The 20,422-nt window shown below is 33.9% G+C and overlaps 1 protein-coding gene across 2 annotated transcripts; it reads left to right on the forward strand.

Moving 5' to 3' along the window:
* Window positions 1-61: 61 nt before the first annotated feature.
* On the forward strand, window positions 62-18,371 carry LOC110023062 (enhanced ethylene response protein 5; the record flags this gene model as incomplete). 2 transcript variants are annotated; one of them, XM_020722277.1, is given in 13 exon segments in its annotated part: window positions 62-341; window positions 434-573; window positions 644-737; window positions 823-912; window positions 14,685-14,750; window positions 15,167-15,256; window positions 15,610-15,666; window positions 15,911-15,972; window positions 16,349-16,436; window positions 17,234-17,310; window positions 17,391-17,465; window positions 17,781-17,901; window positions 18,194-18,371. In XM_020722277.1, coding segments are annotated over 13 exon segments (1,257 nt in total). In that variant the 5' UTR covers window positions 62-176.
* Window positions 18,372-20,422: the final 2,051 nt, after the last annotated feature.

The following is a 20,422-nucleotide window of genomic DNA, read 5'->3' on the forward strand; positions in this document are numbered from 1 at the left end:
TGGATTACTTTTTGCTACCAACAATTCAAATATTAATTTCATGCTTTAATTTAATCCCTGCTATAACCAAACCGAGGGAAAGCTCACCCCTGTAAATTTTATTGGTGTGCTCGAGCTTCACCTCCTCCACCCTCTCAGATCAGTGCGGCGCGCCAGGGAACAGGTAGGCCACTGCGATGGCTTACATTAGCATGGGCGAGGCTCACCGGCGGATCATAGATTTCCTCAGCCGGTTTTCAGATTCCATCTCCTCCCAGGACGGCGCCGCCCTCAAGCCCCTCCTCGCCGTCTCCTCCAACTCCTCCCTCCTCTCCCTCGCCGACGCCCTCAATATCTTCCAGGTCCTCCCCCGCCTACCCGCCTACCCTTTCCATACCCTAGTTTTTTTCAAAGTTTTTATTTCTTCTGATATCTCACTTCGGTTCTTCTTCAGGATTGGGCTCGATTGGTGAAGCAGGCCGACAGGACTTCGCAGCAGCTTGGAGAAATCATCGTCCCTCACCTCCGCTGCATCCAGAGCTACCGAATCGGGCGATTCGTTGAAGCGTATGTCGCGTTCGAGAAATCTGCGAAGTAATCCCGGTCTCCCCTTGTCCAGATTTTGTGATTTCTTTCAAGATCTGATGTAATGGTTTGGGTTCAGTGCGTTTTTGCAGGAGTTTCGGAACTGGGAGACGGGTTGGGCGTTGGAGGCGATGTATGTGGTCGCTCATGAGATCAGGGTGCTTGCGGAGTTGGTATGAGGATTAGGGTTTTATTATGTTCTTAAGATTTTATTTGATTGATGGTTCTTAGTTTTGGATTTTGATTGCATTGTTATAGGCTGATAAAGAGTTATCTTCCATGGGAAAGAATCCGGAAAAGTTGCAGGGTGCTGGCTCTTTCCTCATGAAGGTGTTTGGGTCGCTTGCGGTATGAGTACATTTTTTCTCTCCTTTGTTGATAACTTCATCTTTTGTATTATTGAATTTTCTTTTTTTTTCAATGAAAAGTTAGATTTAATTATTGATATTTAAAGTGAACTTCTTCCTCTTTGGTGTTCATGAATGTGGAGGTTTGAGATATAACCACTTGTTTTTGGAGGAATGTTTGGGAGAAAAAGTATTCCTTGGAAGGAACTTGGACAATTCAAAAGCTTGTGAAATCGACAACTCTAGAGGGTATTTTGTTAAACAAATGCATGGATGCCCTGACAATTTCTCTCCAATATTCCTTTGAAACTTGATTTTGAAATATATGGGCTCAAGTTCCTTCAAGGAAATGTCTATTTATTTTCTCGAACATGTCATCTTTCGTGGAGTGTCTGAAAATGAGAATTGATGAATAATCTTTACTTTTTTAATGAATGATCATGAATTTTGATTGAAGTAATCTTTTGTATTAGCAGCTATATTACCTTTAATGCAAACCTCATGTTGAGCTTTTATCATGTTAAAAAGTTTGGAAATCCAGCATAAAATTTTTTGTAGGTGGTATGCTCATTATATAAGAGTACAGGCATCAATGGATAACTAATCCTTTAGCTCCTAAAATGCTAGGATTTCCTGAAGTCCCCCAAATATGAATGTGTATTATGGTAAATGGAGATAAAGATTTTTGTATTACTCATAGGAAGGGGTACTTTATAGTGTTTTGCAAACCCACAAATCTCATGCTAGAATGGTTAACATCAATATTCATAGACAATGAAATAAACATTTCTTTTATAGATTTACTGATGAATTCCCTAATGTATGATGAAGATTCAAATATCATCTTTATTTGATTTGACAAAAATTGGAAAAAGAGACAACATTAGCTTTCCAAACACCTTCCTCATATTTTGGTTTTGCAAAACATAATGATCAACTAAGAAGAATACACAACAATTTCAATCCTTAACTTATGAATGGACCAACAAGTTGATTGTAAGATTAAGAACTGTTAGAATAGAACCCAAGGCTAATCTTATTGATGCAAAGAGGGGTATAAATATCCATTACAGGATCTATTAGAAAGGAAAAAAATAAAAACATAATGTAGTAGAAAAGAAAAGAAATAATAGAGAATCCAAGCTAATAACTCAAAATAATCAGGAATTAATAATGACTAAAACTAGTCATTAATGACTAAAACTAGTCATTAATAAATATTCTAATGTTCGAGCTCAAGTTGAAGCATATATGTCAGTCATATTCAACTTGAATTTGAAATCGTCGAACAGTGGTCGATGAATGTTCTTTGTGAGCATATATGTCAGTTGGCCATTAGAAGATACAAATGGAATACAAATCTCCCTGGACTTGATTTTTTCCTTAATGAAGTGTCAGTCAATCTCAATATGCTTGGTGCGATTTTGTTGGATTAGGTTGTGAGAAATGCTAATGATTGTCTTATTATCACAGAACAACTATAGGGGAGCGAAAACTATCACAAGTAGTTAGTGGAGCATGATGCGTAACCGGAGCCCAGTTATATGAATCGAAATTCGGCTTCCGCACTGCTCCGAAAAACTACAAACTGCTTCTTGCTTTTCCACGTGACCAGGTTTTCCTACACAAATGAGCTGTACCTTGAGGTAGATCGTTGATCATGGACAAATTCAACCCAATCTGCATCTGTGTAAACTGTAATAGAATGAGACATATGACAGGAAAAAAAAAACTTGAGCTCGATGTGCTTTTTAAATATTGGATAATCCGGTGGACATCTTGGAGATGGTGCTCATAGGAATCATGCATGAATTGACTGATTATCTCAATTGCGTGACAAATGTAGGGACGTGTAGGGCAAGGTACATGGGTTTTCTCCACAAGACGCTGATAGTAAGTATTATTTACAAGAACTGTATTGAGAGCATCAAGAAGTTTTTCAACTGGTTTGCACAGAAGAAGATTGTTCCTGTCAATCACATATTTCCGTTGAGACAGATAAATACTCTGAGATGACCAAGCAACTTCCATGCCTAAGAAGTATCGATGAGATCCAAAGTTTTTCATTTCAAAGGAAGCAACAAGAATGTTTTCAGAGATTCCAATACTGATAGATTATTACATGTGAGAACAATATCATTGACATAGACGATAATGATAGCTACTTAGTCGTTGGAGGAATGTCGGAAGAAGAAAATATGATCTGATTGAGTCTGAGTGAATTCACGGTCTACCACAACCTTTATATACTTTCCGAATCATGCCCATGATGATTGTTTCAATCCTCAGAGGGATTTTCACAGCCTACTTGCCCCTGGGAGGTAGTTGAGTTAAAGCATAGAGGAAGAGTCATGTATACCTCCTCTGTAAGATTGTCATTATGGATAGCATTCTTGACATCAAGTTGAAATAATGTTCAATCCAGATTCACTGCATGGGATAAAAGGACCCAAATGATATTTAATTTAGCAACTGCAGCAAATGTTTCCTGATAGTCAACTCCGTAGATCTTTGAGTTCCCTTTGGTAACCAATCGTGTCTTGTTGCGTTCAAAGGATCCATCATATTTAAACTTGATGCTAAAAGTTCATCGGTATCCCACTGCTTTCTTGTCCCGAGGAAGATCAACAATGTCCTAATTATGGTACTGCTGCAGGCGTTCATCTCCTCCATGAAGACAACTTTCCAGGTTGGGTCTGCTAAAGCGTCATCAATAGTAGATGGAGGCTGATGATTGATCAGGGCCGTAGCAAAATGCTCTGTAAGTTGGCAATAATCTGTGAAAAGAAACATAGTTTGTCACGGGATAGAGAGAGCATGTCTGATTGGGTACCTTACCAGAGGAACTAATATTCTCATTTGGAGCAGGAGCAGTGCTGGGGATGTTTGATGGGGATTCAGGGCCCAACAAGGGGTTAGTGAGCCTTAGAGTATTAGAACGAGTGCGTCAAGTATAGACACGAAGTGTCAGAGGATGTAATGGTGGAATCAAAGGGACAAATGGCTTCTTGGTGGTAGCAGAAGTGGGTAGAACCAATGGTAGGTGACGTGGGGGGAACATTCACAGGAAAAAGAGTGTCCAAGTACTCTAGCTCTCTCTCACTGGAGGCCGAGTTAGGAAAATAGGGAACACTTTTAAAAAAAGAGACATCAACACTCATATAGACCTTGTGGTAGGTTCAATACATCGATACCTCTTTTGAGTGACAGAGTATTCAAGGAAAACACATTTTGTGGATCTGGGATCAAGTTTACTCTGAGTTAGGGTTGTGTTTCGAACAAAAACTATGCACCCAAAATTTTGGAATCTAAAGTGGGGAATACCCAATTGTTAGGAAAACACTATCTCAAGATGGCTAAATGGGTATGAAAGTTGTAAATTTTTGATAGAACTCTATTGATGAGGTTGATGACGGTAAAAATGACATCATTCCAGAAATGTTTAGGAACATTAGAGTGAAACTTAATGAAGCGAGTAATGTTGAGGGGATGTCAGTTTTTTCTCGGTTATCCTATCTTTTTGAGGATTTGATAGGAGTTTTGAATTTGTTCATATGGAAAGATGGTTCCTTGGGAGCAGCGGAAGTGGTTAGAACTAAAGGAACAGAGGGTTTCTTGATGGTAGGTGACGTGGGGGGAACATCCACCGAAGGCTTCATTAAGGGATGATATATCTTATTTTCCAACAATTTGAATACAAATTTAATCAAATTTCACATTCAATCTGTCAAGAAACTCAATAATCCTCTCTCTTTTCATATATTTTTGATAATTTCACCATCCTCACGACATTTCATATTGAAATTTTGATAGTATTCTAATTCTAACAATTTTTTTTTTATTATATTATAATATTCAATGATAGGTAAGTTGCTTTGCTTGGTTGTTGAGAACTTTGTGTTGATCTCATTGATGAGAGCAACACCTTGTTGAATAAGTTTGTCACTAAACTCACAAATTTTTTCAATTGCTATCAGAAGTTTAGGGGCTGTTTGGTATCAATTTTTATTATTTATTTATTTTTTGTTTTTGAAAACAATGAATAAGAAACAAACATAAAACAATGTTTGTTTATATGTTTTTTATTTTATTTATGTTATTTATTTTTTGGGAGAGCACTTCTGTTTTTAAAATACTAAAAACAGAAATTAGGTGTTTTTGCATGTTTTTAAAAACCAAAATAACCCTTTGCCTAGCCGCGTCCGTTGTCGGTCGCTGCCCGCCCACTGCCTTCCATCGACGCCACTAACGGTCGCAGCCGCCTGCCTTTGTTGTGCTCGTCCGCCGCCCGCCGCCCGCCTCCCTCCCTTGCTAGCCGCCACTGCCCTCCAGCCGTCGCCCTTCGCCGGCTCCAGCCCTCGCCCTTCGCCGGCTCTAGCCCCCACCCTCCACGGCTCGTCCATATGTAATATTTCATGCTGGGTAGAGCAAGGAAGATGTCTATACGCGATGAACGACCAAGCTTAATATTGGAACACACGTGAATCCTACCTTTTTATAAAACATATTAGTTTTTCTTTAAAATAAATAACAAATATCTAACCAATTATATTTTATATTTTTTGTTTTTAAGAACATATAAATCATAATAGTAGCAAACACATTTTCTAAAAATAGAAAATATAAAAAAAAAACAGACTAAAACAAAAATAAATATAAAAATTTGAATGTGATCACAAACAGACCCTTAATTTTTACATGTTTTTGATATTATAGAGGTCTGAAGTGATGCATAATGATGGAGGATTCTTCATCCCAAGGTGTAAACTTTGGATCCTTAGGACTTGGAGGAACAACTATCAAGTGGTTGATTTTTTCTTTTTCTTTCAAGAACATCGTCATGATCTTTGATCACCTATGTTAATTTATTGTATTCAAGTGATACGAAGCCTCCTAGTTTTGGTGGTTTTCATTTTTTTTTGCTGTCTTTATTCTTTGAACTTTTGGCAATAGATTTTTTTGGACAAATTCAAAAATTAAAGACATGGTGGTAGGGAATGAAGAAGAGAGGTGGAATACTAGACATTTACAGAGGTTTGAATAAGTAGTTGTTAAAAAAAAAGTGAGATCTTAACCAACTTTGATACCATGAGTAAAAAATACGATTTTGTTATTATTAATTATTCAATCAATTGGGCTTGCATACTTGCAGTGCATATCAATTTATTATTGGGAATGATATTATGGGAACTTTTAAGAAAAACCTTCAATTAGAAATAAAACACAATCAGATTATATTCCCTTTAAATTAAATTATTGTAAAATTATAGCTTATTTTTTATGATAGGAAAATTGTATTAGCATTTTAAGTTGTAACATAGCAGATCATTCAACCAATCAAGCTTCTTTTTTCCAATCATATCTGACTTTCGGTTCTTCAATAAATCCAATTTTTTTTATCTTTCTTTATTAATTATTATTATTATTTTTATTTTAGGAAAATAAAAATAAAAATTAATTATTGAAATAATTTATGTGACTAGAAACATTTTTATAAAGTATACCATGACGCTAAACATATTTTTTAGAAGGGGCAATTACATGCATAGCACCCAAAGCATTGCTATTTACAAATCTATTAGCATCTTTCAGCCTGTTTTCAAATTCCCACCCAAATATCAAAATTCATGATAAAACCCCAACCCATATTTTCATTTTTATCAAATTTTCAATGGTTTGATTGTGGAGCGTGTAAATATATTGGTTCAGTAGCGCAAAAATATCACCTGGGTGTTACATTTTGTAAATAGCAATGTTTTGGGTGCTATGTATGTAATTAACCCTTTTTAAAAATGACTGACATTATAACAACAAGACAAACAAGTAGATTTATCCATGCGGGCTAAAACTTTTTATCGATGCTAGTCTACCCTTTTGAAGAAGAGAGAAAAATTCATGCTTTTTTGGCTATGGCAAGGAAGATGATATACATATGCAAAAGCTGATTGAATAACAAGACATATTATCTATTTTTGATATATCAGTGTTAATTCTTGATGCAACACAACATAGTCAACAATATTGATTCTAAAGAGAAGTTGTTTTAGGAGTGGTTTAGATTGATTACGATTGCACAACGCTATACCTTTAGCTAACCAAAGATATCCAAAAAGAAGAAAAAACCTAGCTTTTAAAAGCACAAGAGCTATCAAAAGCAAGATATCGTCTATTACTGAGCCTAAAGAGCCACCTTCTTGCCAGTTAATAAAGAAAATAAAAAACAAAGCAATGTCTTATTATTTGTTGCAGGATCAAACAAGAAGGCATTAGTTGATTAAGGAGCAAAACATACAAATTATCTTGACACATTGTTTTCAAATTTGGTCATCAAGATTTACTAGATCAAAGTGGAGGCGGTCAATGAATGGTCAGATTGTGTAGTCAAGCAATGGTCTATTCTTAGCTACCTAAAGACGTCAAAAAGTGGTAAACACTTAACCTTTCATAAAAGTAACGGAGCAAGCGCTCTCAAAAGCAAGGAAGCCTCCATTATTGAAGTGGTCCAAGGAGCCAAGCTTCTAGCAAAATGATAAGAAAAACTTAGTGTCTCACAGTTATAGAGCATGGAAGAAGAGACATTACAATCAAATTAAGTTAAACCTACCGGTACACCCAAAATTAACTTTTTCATTTACATGAGTCTCTTAAAGATGAATTGCTATAGAACCTCCATATGCCAAAAAGCTCAAAAAAATTATATTTTGGTAATTTTATTAAAGAACAATTGCCAAATGTGACAAAATAGCAAACTAGGAGACTAAAATGTCAAGCTTTCCCCATTGAAGTTATTAATTCATACGGTGAAATTTTCCTAAAAATGTCCATTCAAAGACGACTACAAGAAGCATCCCTTGCAATTTAACCATTACGTCATGATAGTTTCATGAGTTCACGTTTGTTAAAGTTTTATGTCCAATGTATGAAGATTGTTAGTGGCGTTGATTTTTCGATAATATTGATGAGGTTGGAGATGACATTATCAGGAGTCCATTGATGAAGTTAAATCATCAATCGAAGGCTTAGGTTTTATGATCATGAGGCAAGAAAACTAGTTAGTTTGTTTAAATTCCATATTACAATACAATAAGCCTGACTTCTGAATTGTTTTAGATAAGTTCGTTTTTTTGTTTTTAAATTTTGGATTATGATAAAGTTGTAATTATCTTTTAAATTTGAACTTTTCTAGTTGTCATTTGAAGTTGAGTTACATATATTGTAGAGTTTGTATCCTCTTTTAAGTAGTTTGTTTAAGAACAGACAAGGGTCTTTTTTATTCTTTTCCTGTTGTGATTGCCGTCTATTTGCTGTTCTTTGTGGACTTGCATCATAATGGAAGAGGTAGGCTACTGTTGACAACACAAAGGGCAGGGTAAATCTTAGAGGTTGTTTGAGTGACTTTTATTTTTTATTTTTTACTTTTGCTTTTATTTTGTTTTATTTATATTTTGATTTGAAACAAAATATATTTAGCATTTTTGGTTCCTTGTGAGAGTAGAAATAATTAGAGAGTAGAATCTGATGTGAACAACTAATTTACTTGGTTAAGAAATTATCATGCATTATTTGTCTTAGATGGTTTGGTCACATTAAATGTCGACCATCTGATGATCCGATTAGGAGAGTAGATGTTTTAAATTCGACTTGTGTTAAGAAAGGCAGAGGTAGACCTAGGAAGACTTGGGCTTATTGTATTAAAAATGATCTTAATTTACTAGAACTAAATGAAAATATGACACTAAATAGGACGCAATGGAGAAAAATGATTCATGTAGCCGACCCCACGTAGTGGGATTAAGGCTTTGTTGTTGTTGTATTGCTTTTATTTATTTATATATTGGATTTTGATTAAAACTTGCTTCCATAAAGACAAAAATCAACTCCTTGTCACTTTTAATTGTAGGGGAATTTCACCTTAAGAAGATTGTACTTTCACTCCTTTCTTAGAACAAGAGGAACCAATCATTCTTTTGAGGGTGGCCAAACTTATTATATAAATAAATTAATTTAAATTTTTTTTTAAAAAAACACATCGTTTATAACTAGCAGACATGTTTTCTTGGGATGCTCAATTAAAGCTCGATATTGACTTGCCTAAAATGCAAAATAAATTATAATTAAAATTTTAAATAAAATATGATTAAAAATTAAGTTAGAATTAATTTTTTTCTATATTATTTACATTAATGAAAAGTACGTGAAATTCATAATAATTAAAAAAATTATATAAAAAAACTAATGAATAAATATATAAAAAAACTAATATATAAATATACTTCTTCATTTTTTATGTGAAAACTGTAATGTATGTTTTTTATCGTTACTTTTTTAATTGTACATCAAAAAGAGAGACGATATAAATTTTGTTTAAATGGAAATATAAAATAAACTTTTTTGAGTTTTATGACCTACTTGTCGGCATGTAAGCTTATATTGTTGGAATTAATAGTTGTGTTTTAAATCCTTTAAAATAAAAACTTTAGTTTTCAATTAAATAGATTATTTTGATCTTTCAAGTTTCAAAAATCACTATTTATTTACGTCCTTAATTCTTCTTGATAATGGTAAATGAGCTGCACGATAAAATCAAGCCTAAACTTTAACTATGGATTGAGCTTAAACATATGAGCTGCCGTGCTAAAATCAAGCTTGAGATTTAATAATGCATTTTAATATCAAGCTTAAACTTGTTTTAAGCAAGGGTGAATGATACCAGAGTTAGCCCAAATCACAACGCAAGACACAATTTTACTATTGACATAAAACAAGGTTACAATGAAGGCTCGAAACAACGAATGACAACACACAAAACAAAAACACAAAAATAAAGGGTTATAATTAATGACTAAATAAAAAAGACAACTCGCTTGATGAGGTGGGAGTGCGGTGAGGGGAGGCTGGATTGGCGGCTGCGGTGAAGGCTGGAGAGGTGGGGACTGCTATGGAAGAAGTAGGGGAACAGTTGGCTGTAGTAACAACGTTGAACCGCAATTGTAGAGAAGTTGGAATGTCGTTGGAGGCTGGATCTGCGGCTGTGGTGAAGACCGAAGAGGTTGGAGCTGCTGTTGAAGAAGTTTGAGAACAGCTGAGAAGGTTCGCCATCGCTTTTGGAGGGTGAACAACAAGCGGGGAAGCACTGATAGTTGTTATAGTTGTGCCAACAGGTTGTCGGGAAGGGTCTGAAAGGGCTGGATACCAAGTTGTGGGGTTGCGGTGGCTGGACGGTAGTAGGAAGGCAGCTGACAGGGGAAGAGGGGGGGGGGGGTGTGCAGTGGCTGCCGGCAATGGAAGAGGAGGCTTATGGATTCTGAAATGGCAGTATGGAAACATAATTATGGTAAGATAAATACCTTGTTATGGTCGAGCTACAGTCAGAACACCACTCAGACCCTTTATGACGATTATCACCTCAGACGAGGGACAGCCGGAGCACTATCTCGACGTCAGATACAACCCACCCTCAAAGATAAAATACCAAGGGTATAACCTGAATTCAGATACAAAAAACAAGACCCCTAAATCTAGACATATTAACTCCTATTTATAAAAGAATTGACCCAATTTAGGAAACATTTAAACTAAGAAAGGAGAATGAAAATTAAATCAAGATCTCAGATTTTTAGAAATGTTTAAATTATGGAAGGAGAATAAAATCAGGATTTATGCTTTTAGGAAAAGATTTAAATTAGAAAAGGTCTAGGAAGGAAAATAGGAAGAGGAAGAAATGAAAGAGAAAAGAAGGGAGAAAAAAAAGGAACAGAAAGAGTAGGATGGAGGGGGCGGCGGGGCTTCTCCAAGAGGATCGAGCTGTCCAGCTGAGTTGGACCTGCGCCTAGCCGGTCCCCCATGAGCCTTGCACCAGTCTCCCGGGGTCGGGGGATCTTCGACCTCAATAGTCGAAGCTTTTTGATCCTCAAAGTACAACGGTAAATTCTTTGGTTGGTTGATCATGTTGGTGTAGTTATTGCACAATACATTTTGGTAGAATAAGTAGCCATCAACTTTTAGCACATCCCGCGTGGGAGCTGCATATGGAGGTGGGTTCCCGTAATGCAACTTTCGAGCCCTTACATTTGAAATCTTCTCCTTCCACTTTTCATGCTTAGCGTGCGGTGGTTGGGTAACAAGTATGCGAGGAGAACTCAATTCTAGGATGAAATCTATGACAAGCTGCACCACTCTCACTGCCACCCTCTCAGGAGAGACCTCTTCCCCATGAATAGGACCTGAATCTCATTATAGAATTTTCGTCCCCATTCCGGCCCACGACAAAGTTGGGGTTCTTCTCTACCGTCTGGACATCTAACATAGTGTCCCATGCTGACCTGAAAATAACCTCTGAATATCTCCATGTAGTTTTCTCAACATGGCACACAGTGACCTCATTTATGACATGTTGGACCTCCCTTTGTCGGGGCAACTTAGGAGAGGGCCTATACATCTGAAAAATTTGCATCTCGCTTATTCGGGGTGGATGCCGACTCCTCAAACTCATAACCCCTATAAACATCCAAGTTGATGTTTCTCTCACCGTCTACAAGATGCTAGCTTGAGGTACCATAATCTCAGGCTTTGCTGGGCTGTCTAATTACCTCAAAGTTACTACTTTCTAAACTAGCGTTTGTTACCTCAGGTGGAATCTAAAACAACTCCCCACTGGATTTTCTCTTCAATATCCATAAACCTCTATTGGAGGCGACAAAGTTCTCGCCACATCTCTTTTCGGGTAGGTTTGACCATATTTCTTCTTGGCAGCATATTTGACGGTTTTGAAATTTGTGGAAGGAAAGAAAAAATGAACAAAGAAAGAAGAGAAAAAAGAATGCATGAAAGAAAGAACATAAAAAATTTGGTGTGGTGGATTGGGTAAGGGCGGATGCTCCAAACCCTAAGATGAGACTAGGGTTGGACTAACTCTGATACTAATTGATATTAAAGTTAACCCAAACCACGATGCAAAACACAATCTTATTATTGACTTAGAACAGTGTTACAATGAAAACTAAAAATAACGAAAGACAACACACAAAACAAAAACACAAAACAAAGGAGTTGTAATGACTCAACAAAAAAAGACAACATGTTTGATGAAGAGGGAGTTCGGCTAGGGTAGGCTGAATTCGCGACTGCGGTGAAGGCCAGAGAGGTGGAGGCTTTTGTGGAAGAAGTAGGACAGTAGGTTGGCGATAGTAATGATTTCGAGTTGTAGTTGGAGAGAAGCAGGACATTGTTGGAGGCTGGATCAACGACTATGTTGAAGGCCGAAGAGGTGGGAGCTGCTGTTAAAGAAGTGGGACAGCAACCGGGAGGGCTCGCCAGCACCTTTCAAAGGATGGACAATGAGCGGGGAAGCATTGGCCGCAAGGAAGGCCCGAACAACAAGTTAGCTACTGTAATGATGCCAGTGGATTGCTGGTAGGGCTTAAAAGGCCGGACAACAAGTTGGAGGAGCTGCGGTGGTTGGATGGGAGTAGGAAGGTAGCTGGCAGTAATGGAAGAGAGGTTTATGGTGGCCGAATTCTGAAATGACAGCAAGGAAACATAAGTAGCAACAGGGAAACAAAAACATGATAAGATAAATGCTTTGTCGGGATCGAGCTACAGCCGGGGCACCATTCAGACCCTTGAAGGCGATCGCCACCTCGGACAAGTGATACTCAGAACACTATCTCAATGTCAGATATAACCCTTGAAGGGAAAATATCAAGGCTAAAACCTGAATTCAAATACGAAAAACAAGTCCCCTAACTCTATACACGTCAACTCTTATTTATAACAGAATTCACCCAATTTAGGAAACATTTAAACTAGGAAAGAAGAATAAAAATTAAATCAAGATTTCATATTTTAGGAAAGGTTTAAATTTAGGAAGGAGAATAAAATCAGGATTTAGGCTTTTAAGAAAAGATTTAAATTAAGAAAGGAAAATAAAATCAGGATTTAGGTTTTTAGGAAAGGATTTAAATTAGGAAAAGACCCATGAAGGAAAATAGGATGAGGAAGAAAGGAAAGAAAAAGGAAGGGAGAAAAAAAAGAATAGAAAGAGGAGGAAGGAGGGGGCGGTGGGGCCCCCTTCCAAGAGGACCGGCCGGTCCAGCTGTGCTGGACCTGAGCCTATCGAGTCCCCCGTGAGCTCCGCATCAGTGTAGCTAATAATTTTTTTTAATAGAGACACAAATAAATAAAGTTTAAACTAATCACAATTTTTAAAATCCAGATTTAGGATTGATATAAATGATTTTATTTTATTTTTTAAATTTAATATAAAATTGATAAAAGTATACTAACAATAAATATAAAAAGAGAATGTTACTTGAAATAATATTGTAATCATTTTATTATTAATACTATAATAATTTTATTAGATTTTAACTTATAGATTATTTAATATTCTTAAACCCAATATGTTTAAGATTTATGATTATACTTATATGCATATGCTATACATATTTTTTATTATAACACTATTTAATAATCATATGTTATAAATTGTATAATCAATATAAATTATTTATGATATTAATGTTGTAACGCACTAAATAAAGTCGAGTTAAAAACCTAATATAAATTATAATTAAAAAATATTCTAATTTAAATAAAACATGATAAAAAATACTTTAAAATTAAATTAATTTTATATTATCAATTATAAACTTATAAAAATAAATTAAAATCCAAAGAAAAATAATTTCATTTAAAGTTCAAGAAACTCATTAAGATGCTTGATTAAAGTTTGATATCGACTTAAAACTTAACATAAATTGTAAGTAACCTGTAATTTAATCTAAATAAAATAAGATTAAAAATTAATTTAAAAATTAAATACATTTTCTATTGTTAACATAAAAATAATTACATTCACTTGAATTTCTCAAGAAAATATTCATTTTTATTTAACACCTACTTTGAAAGAAAGCAAAACAAAAGCATAAAAAAATAAAAATATAAAAATATTGAGCTACCCAGTTTGTCATGCCTATTATTTTTGATGATTACATACATTCCACTCAATTCCTATGTATTTACTTATCTGAAACTCAAACTTAAGTTTTAACATATATGTTATCTTAACTATGCATGAAACTTGTGTTTTACTTTTTTTTTTAAAATTAAAATAGTGGTATTTCTGATGAGATATGAAAGCAAATATAAAAAGATAGAGTTTAGGTGTCAGATATTTAAATACATAGGAATTGGGTGGTATGTATGTTAATGTCCTTATTAAACTTGAGGAAGATCTACATACATATCACTCAATTCTTTTGTATTTACATACTTAAAACCTAAAACTTCAATTTTTACATGCATGCCACCTTCCTTATGTACAAAAAGGTGCATATCATTTTTTAAAAGTTAAATGGTGATATTTTTGACGTCATATGAAAGATTTGTTTGGTATAAATATAAAAATTAAAAATTTAGGTGATAAATTTGTAAATGCATAAGAATTGGGTGGTATGCATATAAATACCCCAAAACTTTAATTTGAAGCTTTTAGGCGTTTAACTGCACTCTTTTGTCCACATAGGAACAAATGAATTATTAGTTTTCTAACGTTGCATGCTAAAACTGATATTATTTTGTCGGATTTATGTCATTAAGTGGTTTTATGAAAGTAAAGATCAAACTATTGCATGCTAAGACTGATATTATTTTCATGCAATTAGTGCATTGGCATAAGCTTAATTCTTTATTAAACACTTTCATTACAACAATTGCAAATTTTAATGTTGTTCTATTTTCTTCTATTGATGTATCTCTGAACTTATTCTGTAGGGTAAAGGGCCTAAACGTGTTGGAGCATTGTATGTGACTTGCCAATTATTTAAAGTATACTTCAAGGTTGGCTCTAGTTTGCTGTCTATTCATTTATTCTCTAAAATAATTTCTAGGTAGATTTGCATACATACCATTCAATTCTTATATATTTACATATCTACAAACCTAAACTTTAAATCTTTACATACATAGGATACCATTTTACCTCTACATGAAAAGGTGTGTTTCACCTCTTAAAAGTTAAAATGGTTGTATTTTTGAGATGATATGAAAGCTTTGGGTGGTGTAAATATAAAAAAAGTTAAGTTTAGGTGTCAGATATATAAATACATAGGAATTGGGTGGTATGTATGTAAATGCTCCTAATTTCTAACGTTGCTTTCAATGCAGTTGTAGGATTTTGGAAACTTATTTTGGGTTAGAATAAGTAATTTGTTGCATCCTTTTAAATCACGGTTTTAATATTTTAATTTTTGCAGCTAGGTACTGTGCATCTCTGCAGAAGCGTTATTAGAAGCATTGAAACTGCTAAAATCTTTGATTTTGAAGAGTTCCCTTCAAGTGATAAGGTCTGAGCAATTTCTCTAACAACATGCTATATAGCTAAGAATTGGGGAGACTTTGGGGAATTTACATGCATTCCACGCAATTCTTTTGTATTTACATATCTAGCACCTAAAATTTCATGCATGCATATAATCACATCAAAACATGCATGAATAAAGCATATTTTAGTTTTTAGAAGTTAGTATTAGTGATATCTTTTATGAAAACGTGAAAAACATCAATGTTGTATGAGTATATATTAAAGCTTAGATGTCAGATATGTAAATACATAAGAATTGTGTGGTTTGTATTGCAAAATCCCACCAAAAATTTAAATTCTCATAACCTCTTCTACTTTGCTGAAATTCCACAACAGGCCACCTACAGATATTATACTGGTCGCTTGGAAGTTTATAATGAGAACTTCGTTGCTGTAAGTAGTATCTCTCTGCTGTTTTGTTGAACAATACTTCTATCACTATTACTTGCTATTTTTATTTTCATTTGAATGAGCACTTCTTAACTCAACTGTATTCTGACTAAATTGGTAACCCTAAACTTTATTGTTATTATTATTATTATTATTATTATTTTTATTTTCTTAAGAAAAATTTATGGGCGTACGTCATCTGTTATGTAAAGAAAGATAATTTTTTTTCTATTTTCTGCTAGAATAGGCTGATCAAAAACTAACCTATGCTTTGATGCATTGTAACTCTCGGTATGAAGCTAATTTGAGGTAATTTTATAAATCTATTTTGTTTTTGAAAGACATACATGCATACCACTCAATTCTTATGTATTGAAAGATCAAGCATCTATACTTATATTTTTACATCTATGCCAACTTACCTATGCATGAGAAGGTGTATTTCAGTTTTCAAATGTTAAAATAATGGTATTTTTTTATGTGATATGAAAGATTATGAAAGATTTGGGCATGAAAGATTTGGGCGGTATAAATGTAAAAATCAAAGTTTAGGTGTTAGATATGTAAATATATGAGAATTGGGTTGTATGTATGTTGATATGTAAATATATAAGAATTGGGTAGTATGTATGTAAATGACCCTTTATTTATTATTCCTCTAATTCTTTCTGATCATTGTGAACAGAATGATTCTGAAGTATCTCATACCCGTAAAGCTTTCTATAGGAGTTTTGCCAAAGATGTCGCTTTTGGAGAAGTATAATCTTACCGAGGTTTGGCCTTTTTTTTGTTACATTTTAGCATATGATATGTCATGCATTTGGCCTTGAAGGAGACACACACAGAGAGAGAGAGAGAGAGAGAGAGAGAGAGAGAGAGAGAGAGAGAGTAGGCGTCTCCCTTACAAGCTCAATTTGATTGTCATTGAATTCAAATGGATGTAGCGTAGACCAATATAACTAGGATTTTTTGAAACCCCATAATAATTAAGCCACTTATTATTTTAATCGCACAATTTGAACAATAGAAGCTTTTCTCTTATGTTACTATGCTATTAAGTATAATAGATTTATGATATTCAAACCTATCACACTTAGGCATCATTTGATCTCACACAATATTAATTCAATTATTGTGTTTGTTTCTGTCCGCATGTGTGTGTTATACATACATGCCGCACAATTCCTTTGTATTTAAATGTCTAACACGTAAAGTTTGATATTTATATTTATAACACTTTACTGTCATTACCCTATGCATGCCAAGGCGTGCTTAACTTTTAAAAAGGTTAGTGGTAGCGATATTTTTTATGTGATATCAGAAATTAGAGTGTTATAAATTTAAATATAAAAGTTTTATGTGTAGATATGTAAATCTATAAGAATTGTGTGGTTTATATGTAGTCATTCCATTTAAACCTCGGTAAAACTCTGTTATGAGAGTGTGAAACATGATGTACTTTGTGCAACGATCAGCCGGAATTATGTGTCATCTTAACCTAATTTCTCACTCCATAATACATATTTATTCATCATAATACTGCTATTATTTATTTATTTATTTTTTGCAGTATACCGGTGTTGTGAAAGCTTTAAGAAGCGGCGATCTGCGACTCCTGAGGCGAGCTCTCCATGAGCATGAAGATCAGTATGTGCATTCTCAACTCGAGAGATCTAAATCGGAAGATAAATAGATTGTCACATATAAATATTTATACTTTCTATCAGGTTTTTAAGGACAGGCGTTTACCTTGTTCTTGAGAAACTGGAGCTCCAGGTTTATCAGAGATTAGTCAAGAAGATGTATGTCTTCCTCTGTTTTATTCATATAAACTCAATATTCACAAATTTGCTAACTCCGGGGATTATTTTTTGGGGAAAATTTACATATATACCACACAACTCTTATATATCCAACTCTTAAATTTTGATTTTTATATTTATACCAGCTAGAAAAGTTGTATTTCACATAGCAGCATTTTTTATTTGACATGAATAATTCAATTATTATGAGTGCAAAAATTCAAAATGTAGGTGTTGGTTATGTAAATGCATAAGAATTGTTTGGTATTTATGTAAATGCCCTCAAAATTTTTTTTTTTTGGGAACTCTTCTCAGCTATAATATTCAGAAACAAAAGGATGCTAGCAAGGCTCATCAGATCAAGTTAGAAGTGATAGTCAAAGCATTGAAGTGGCTTGAAGTAGACATGGATGTTGATGAAGTAATTCTCCATTATGTAAATAATTCCTTGCATTTTCAACCTTTTTTTTTCGGCAGCAATTGCATATTGTGTTTGATATGGAGCAAAAGAGATGCAAAGTCCAATTTTGGGGGATTTGTAGTGCCTAGAAACCTTTGCTTTTCCTGTATTTGAAAATCACCCAAATTGCATAACAAAACTCTTGCTTTTAAAATTAAATGCATTTCAATTACTCTTATTTTTATCTAAAATGGTTATTTTTGTAAAAAAATAAACTCATCAGCCTCTTTGATCATATATGTTGTTTAATTTATGTTGTTTAATTCAGGTGGAGTGTATTATGGCAATTCTCATATACAAGAATCTGATGAAGGGATACTTTGCCCACAAGAGCAAGGTGGTTGTCCTCAGTAAGCAAGACCCCTTCCCAAAATTGAACGGCAAGCCTATTAGTTCTTAAAAGCTAATATTTACTCTGTTTTGTAGCTTGAGTTGTATATAGGGGTGTGGTGTAAAGGAGCCGAACACGAGCGAGCCCAAACTCAGCTCGTGTTCGATTTGTTCATATTTCGTGCTAAAAAAGTGTGTTCGTGTTCGGCTCATTTTCTTAGCGAGTCAAACACGAGCCGTTCACGAACAAAGAGTCATTTTGACAACCCCAATTAGGTAGCCATAAGATGTTAATGATTGGAGCAAGATTTAAAACATCATTTGAATCTAAATTAATAATTTTTATCCTATTTTCTTCATTAATACTTTTAATTGATTATAAATCTTTGTAGCCTTGTAGTCAATCAATTTTTTTTTAAAATACTACTCATCAAAGATATATATATTATTGATTAGCAGTATTTCGAGCCAGAACAAGCTGAACACGAACGAACAAATATTTGTTTGTGTTGTTTGTGTTCGGCTCGTTAATTTAGCGAACGAGCCGAACACGAGCTGTTTGCGAACAACGAGCCGTTTTGACTGCCCTAGTTGTATATGATGCTTAAATAATATTTTTAATGTTCAATATTTTCTAGTGAAAAACTATGCCAAAAAAAATTTTGTTTGTACTTTTGCATTTTAGTTATTTGTAATATTTTTTAACCGTATAATAATTTATGTTTCTGATAAAAATGGTAATAGCAGTGCAGATGAGGGACTAAGAAGCCAAAAAGGTTAGAAAACTAGATTAGAATAAATGAATATTTACATACACCATTCAATTCCTATGTATTTACATATCTAGCACCTAAACTTCAATTTTATGTTTATGCCACCTTACATAGGCATGAAAAGGGTATTCCACCTTTTAAAATTTAAAATGATGGTATTTTTTTTTTATATATTAAAGTTTGATGGTATAAATGTAAAAAAAGAAAGTTTTGGTGTTATGTAAAGAAATACATAGGAATTGGGTGGTATTATGGCATTTATGTAAAAGCTCCTAGAATAAATTAGTTTGTAATTAGAACAAGCTTTTAATTATTTTGATGATATTTTGTTAGTGTTATTTTGTTGTTTTTGGATTTTTTGCATTAGATAAAATCAATATATTCTTGCATAAAAAATATAAATATGAGTTGATGCATACTCTCTTGTAACTATAGAGAATGTGTGCATGCAAAATGTTTTTTTATTTTCATGTATTACTTCTGATATTGATTAAAATTATTATTGTTTTTTTTTAATTAAGTAAATGAAATCAAATATTTATGCTCTCTATTATATAAGTAGAATAATATTGTGGTAATTTGAATATCATTAATTGGCATTGAGTGGGACAATTTTTTAAGTGATTTATTATTATTTTTTAAATAAGAACATGAAAGCTTTACATCCTAAATATATATATGTATGATATGAAAATTTTGTTATAAATGTAAAATTAAAGTTTAGGATTCAGACATGAATTGAATGATATTTATGTAAATGTCCTTAGAGCATTTATATGATTCAGGATTTCCAACCTTTTACAAGAATAAAACAATGTATCAAGGGTTATTGAGCTTTATAAGGTTTCTTAAATGAATTAAAAACCATCAATAATTATACATGTTAACTTGAATAACCATGAAAAACAAAAGGTAAAAAAAAAAATGTTTTTATATGATAATACTAAATATTTATTTATTAATAAACAGTTAATTTGAACGTTACAAGCAGCTCCCCAAAATGAGATTTCAAGATAACGCTAAGGGTTCGTTTGGGAGGGTGGGTTGGGTGCAGCGCGGTCATTTACCGCAGTTATTTGGTAAGGTTCGCTGTTTGGTTTGTAGATTCGCGGCACAGCTTCGACGAAGCTGGGAGAAAGTGGGCCACGAGATTAACCTCGCGGCCCCGCTTTCGCCCCGATACTTTTACCCTTTAGCCCGAGTTCTTTCGCTCTGGATTGGTATTATGGTATTCGTGATGTCATGATCCTAGCACATGAGTAATGTGATGATCTTTGAGGCTATAATGTGGCTGTGGGTAGTGAAATATTTATACATGTATACATATAGGTTTAAATTCCTTATTCAAAATTATATAATAGTTATATATATATATATATATATATATATATATA

Source organism: Phalaenopsis equestris, unplaced genomic scaffold (assembly GCF_001263595.1).
Source record: "Phalaenopsis equestris unplaced genomic scaffold, ASM126359v1 Scaffold000208, whole genome shotgun sequence".
NCBI lineage: Eukaryota > Viridiplantae > Streptophyta > Magnoliopsida > Asparagales > Orchidaceae > Phalaenopsis > Phalaenopsis equestris.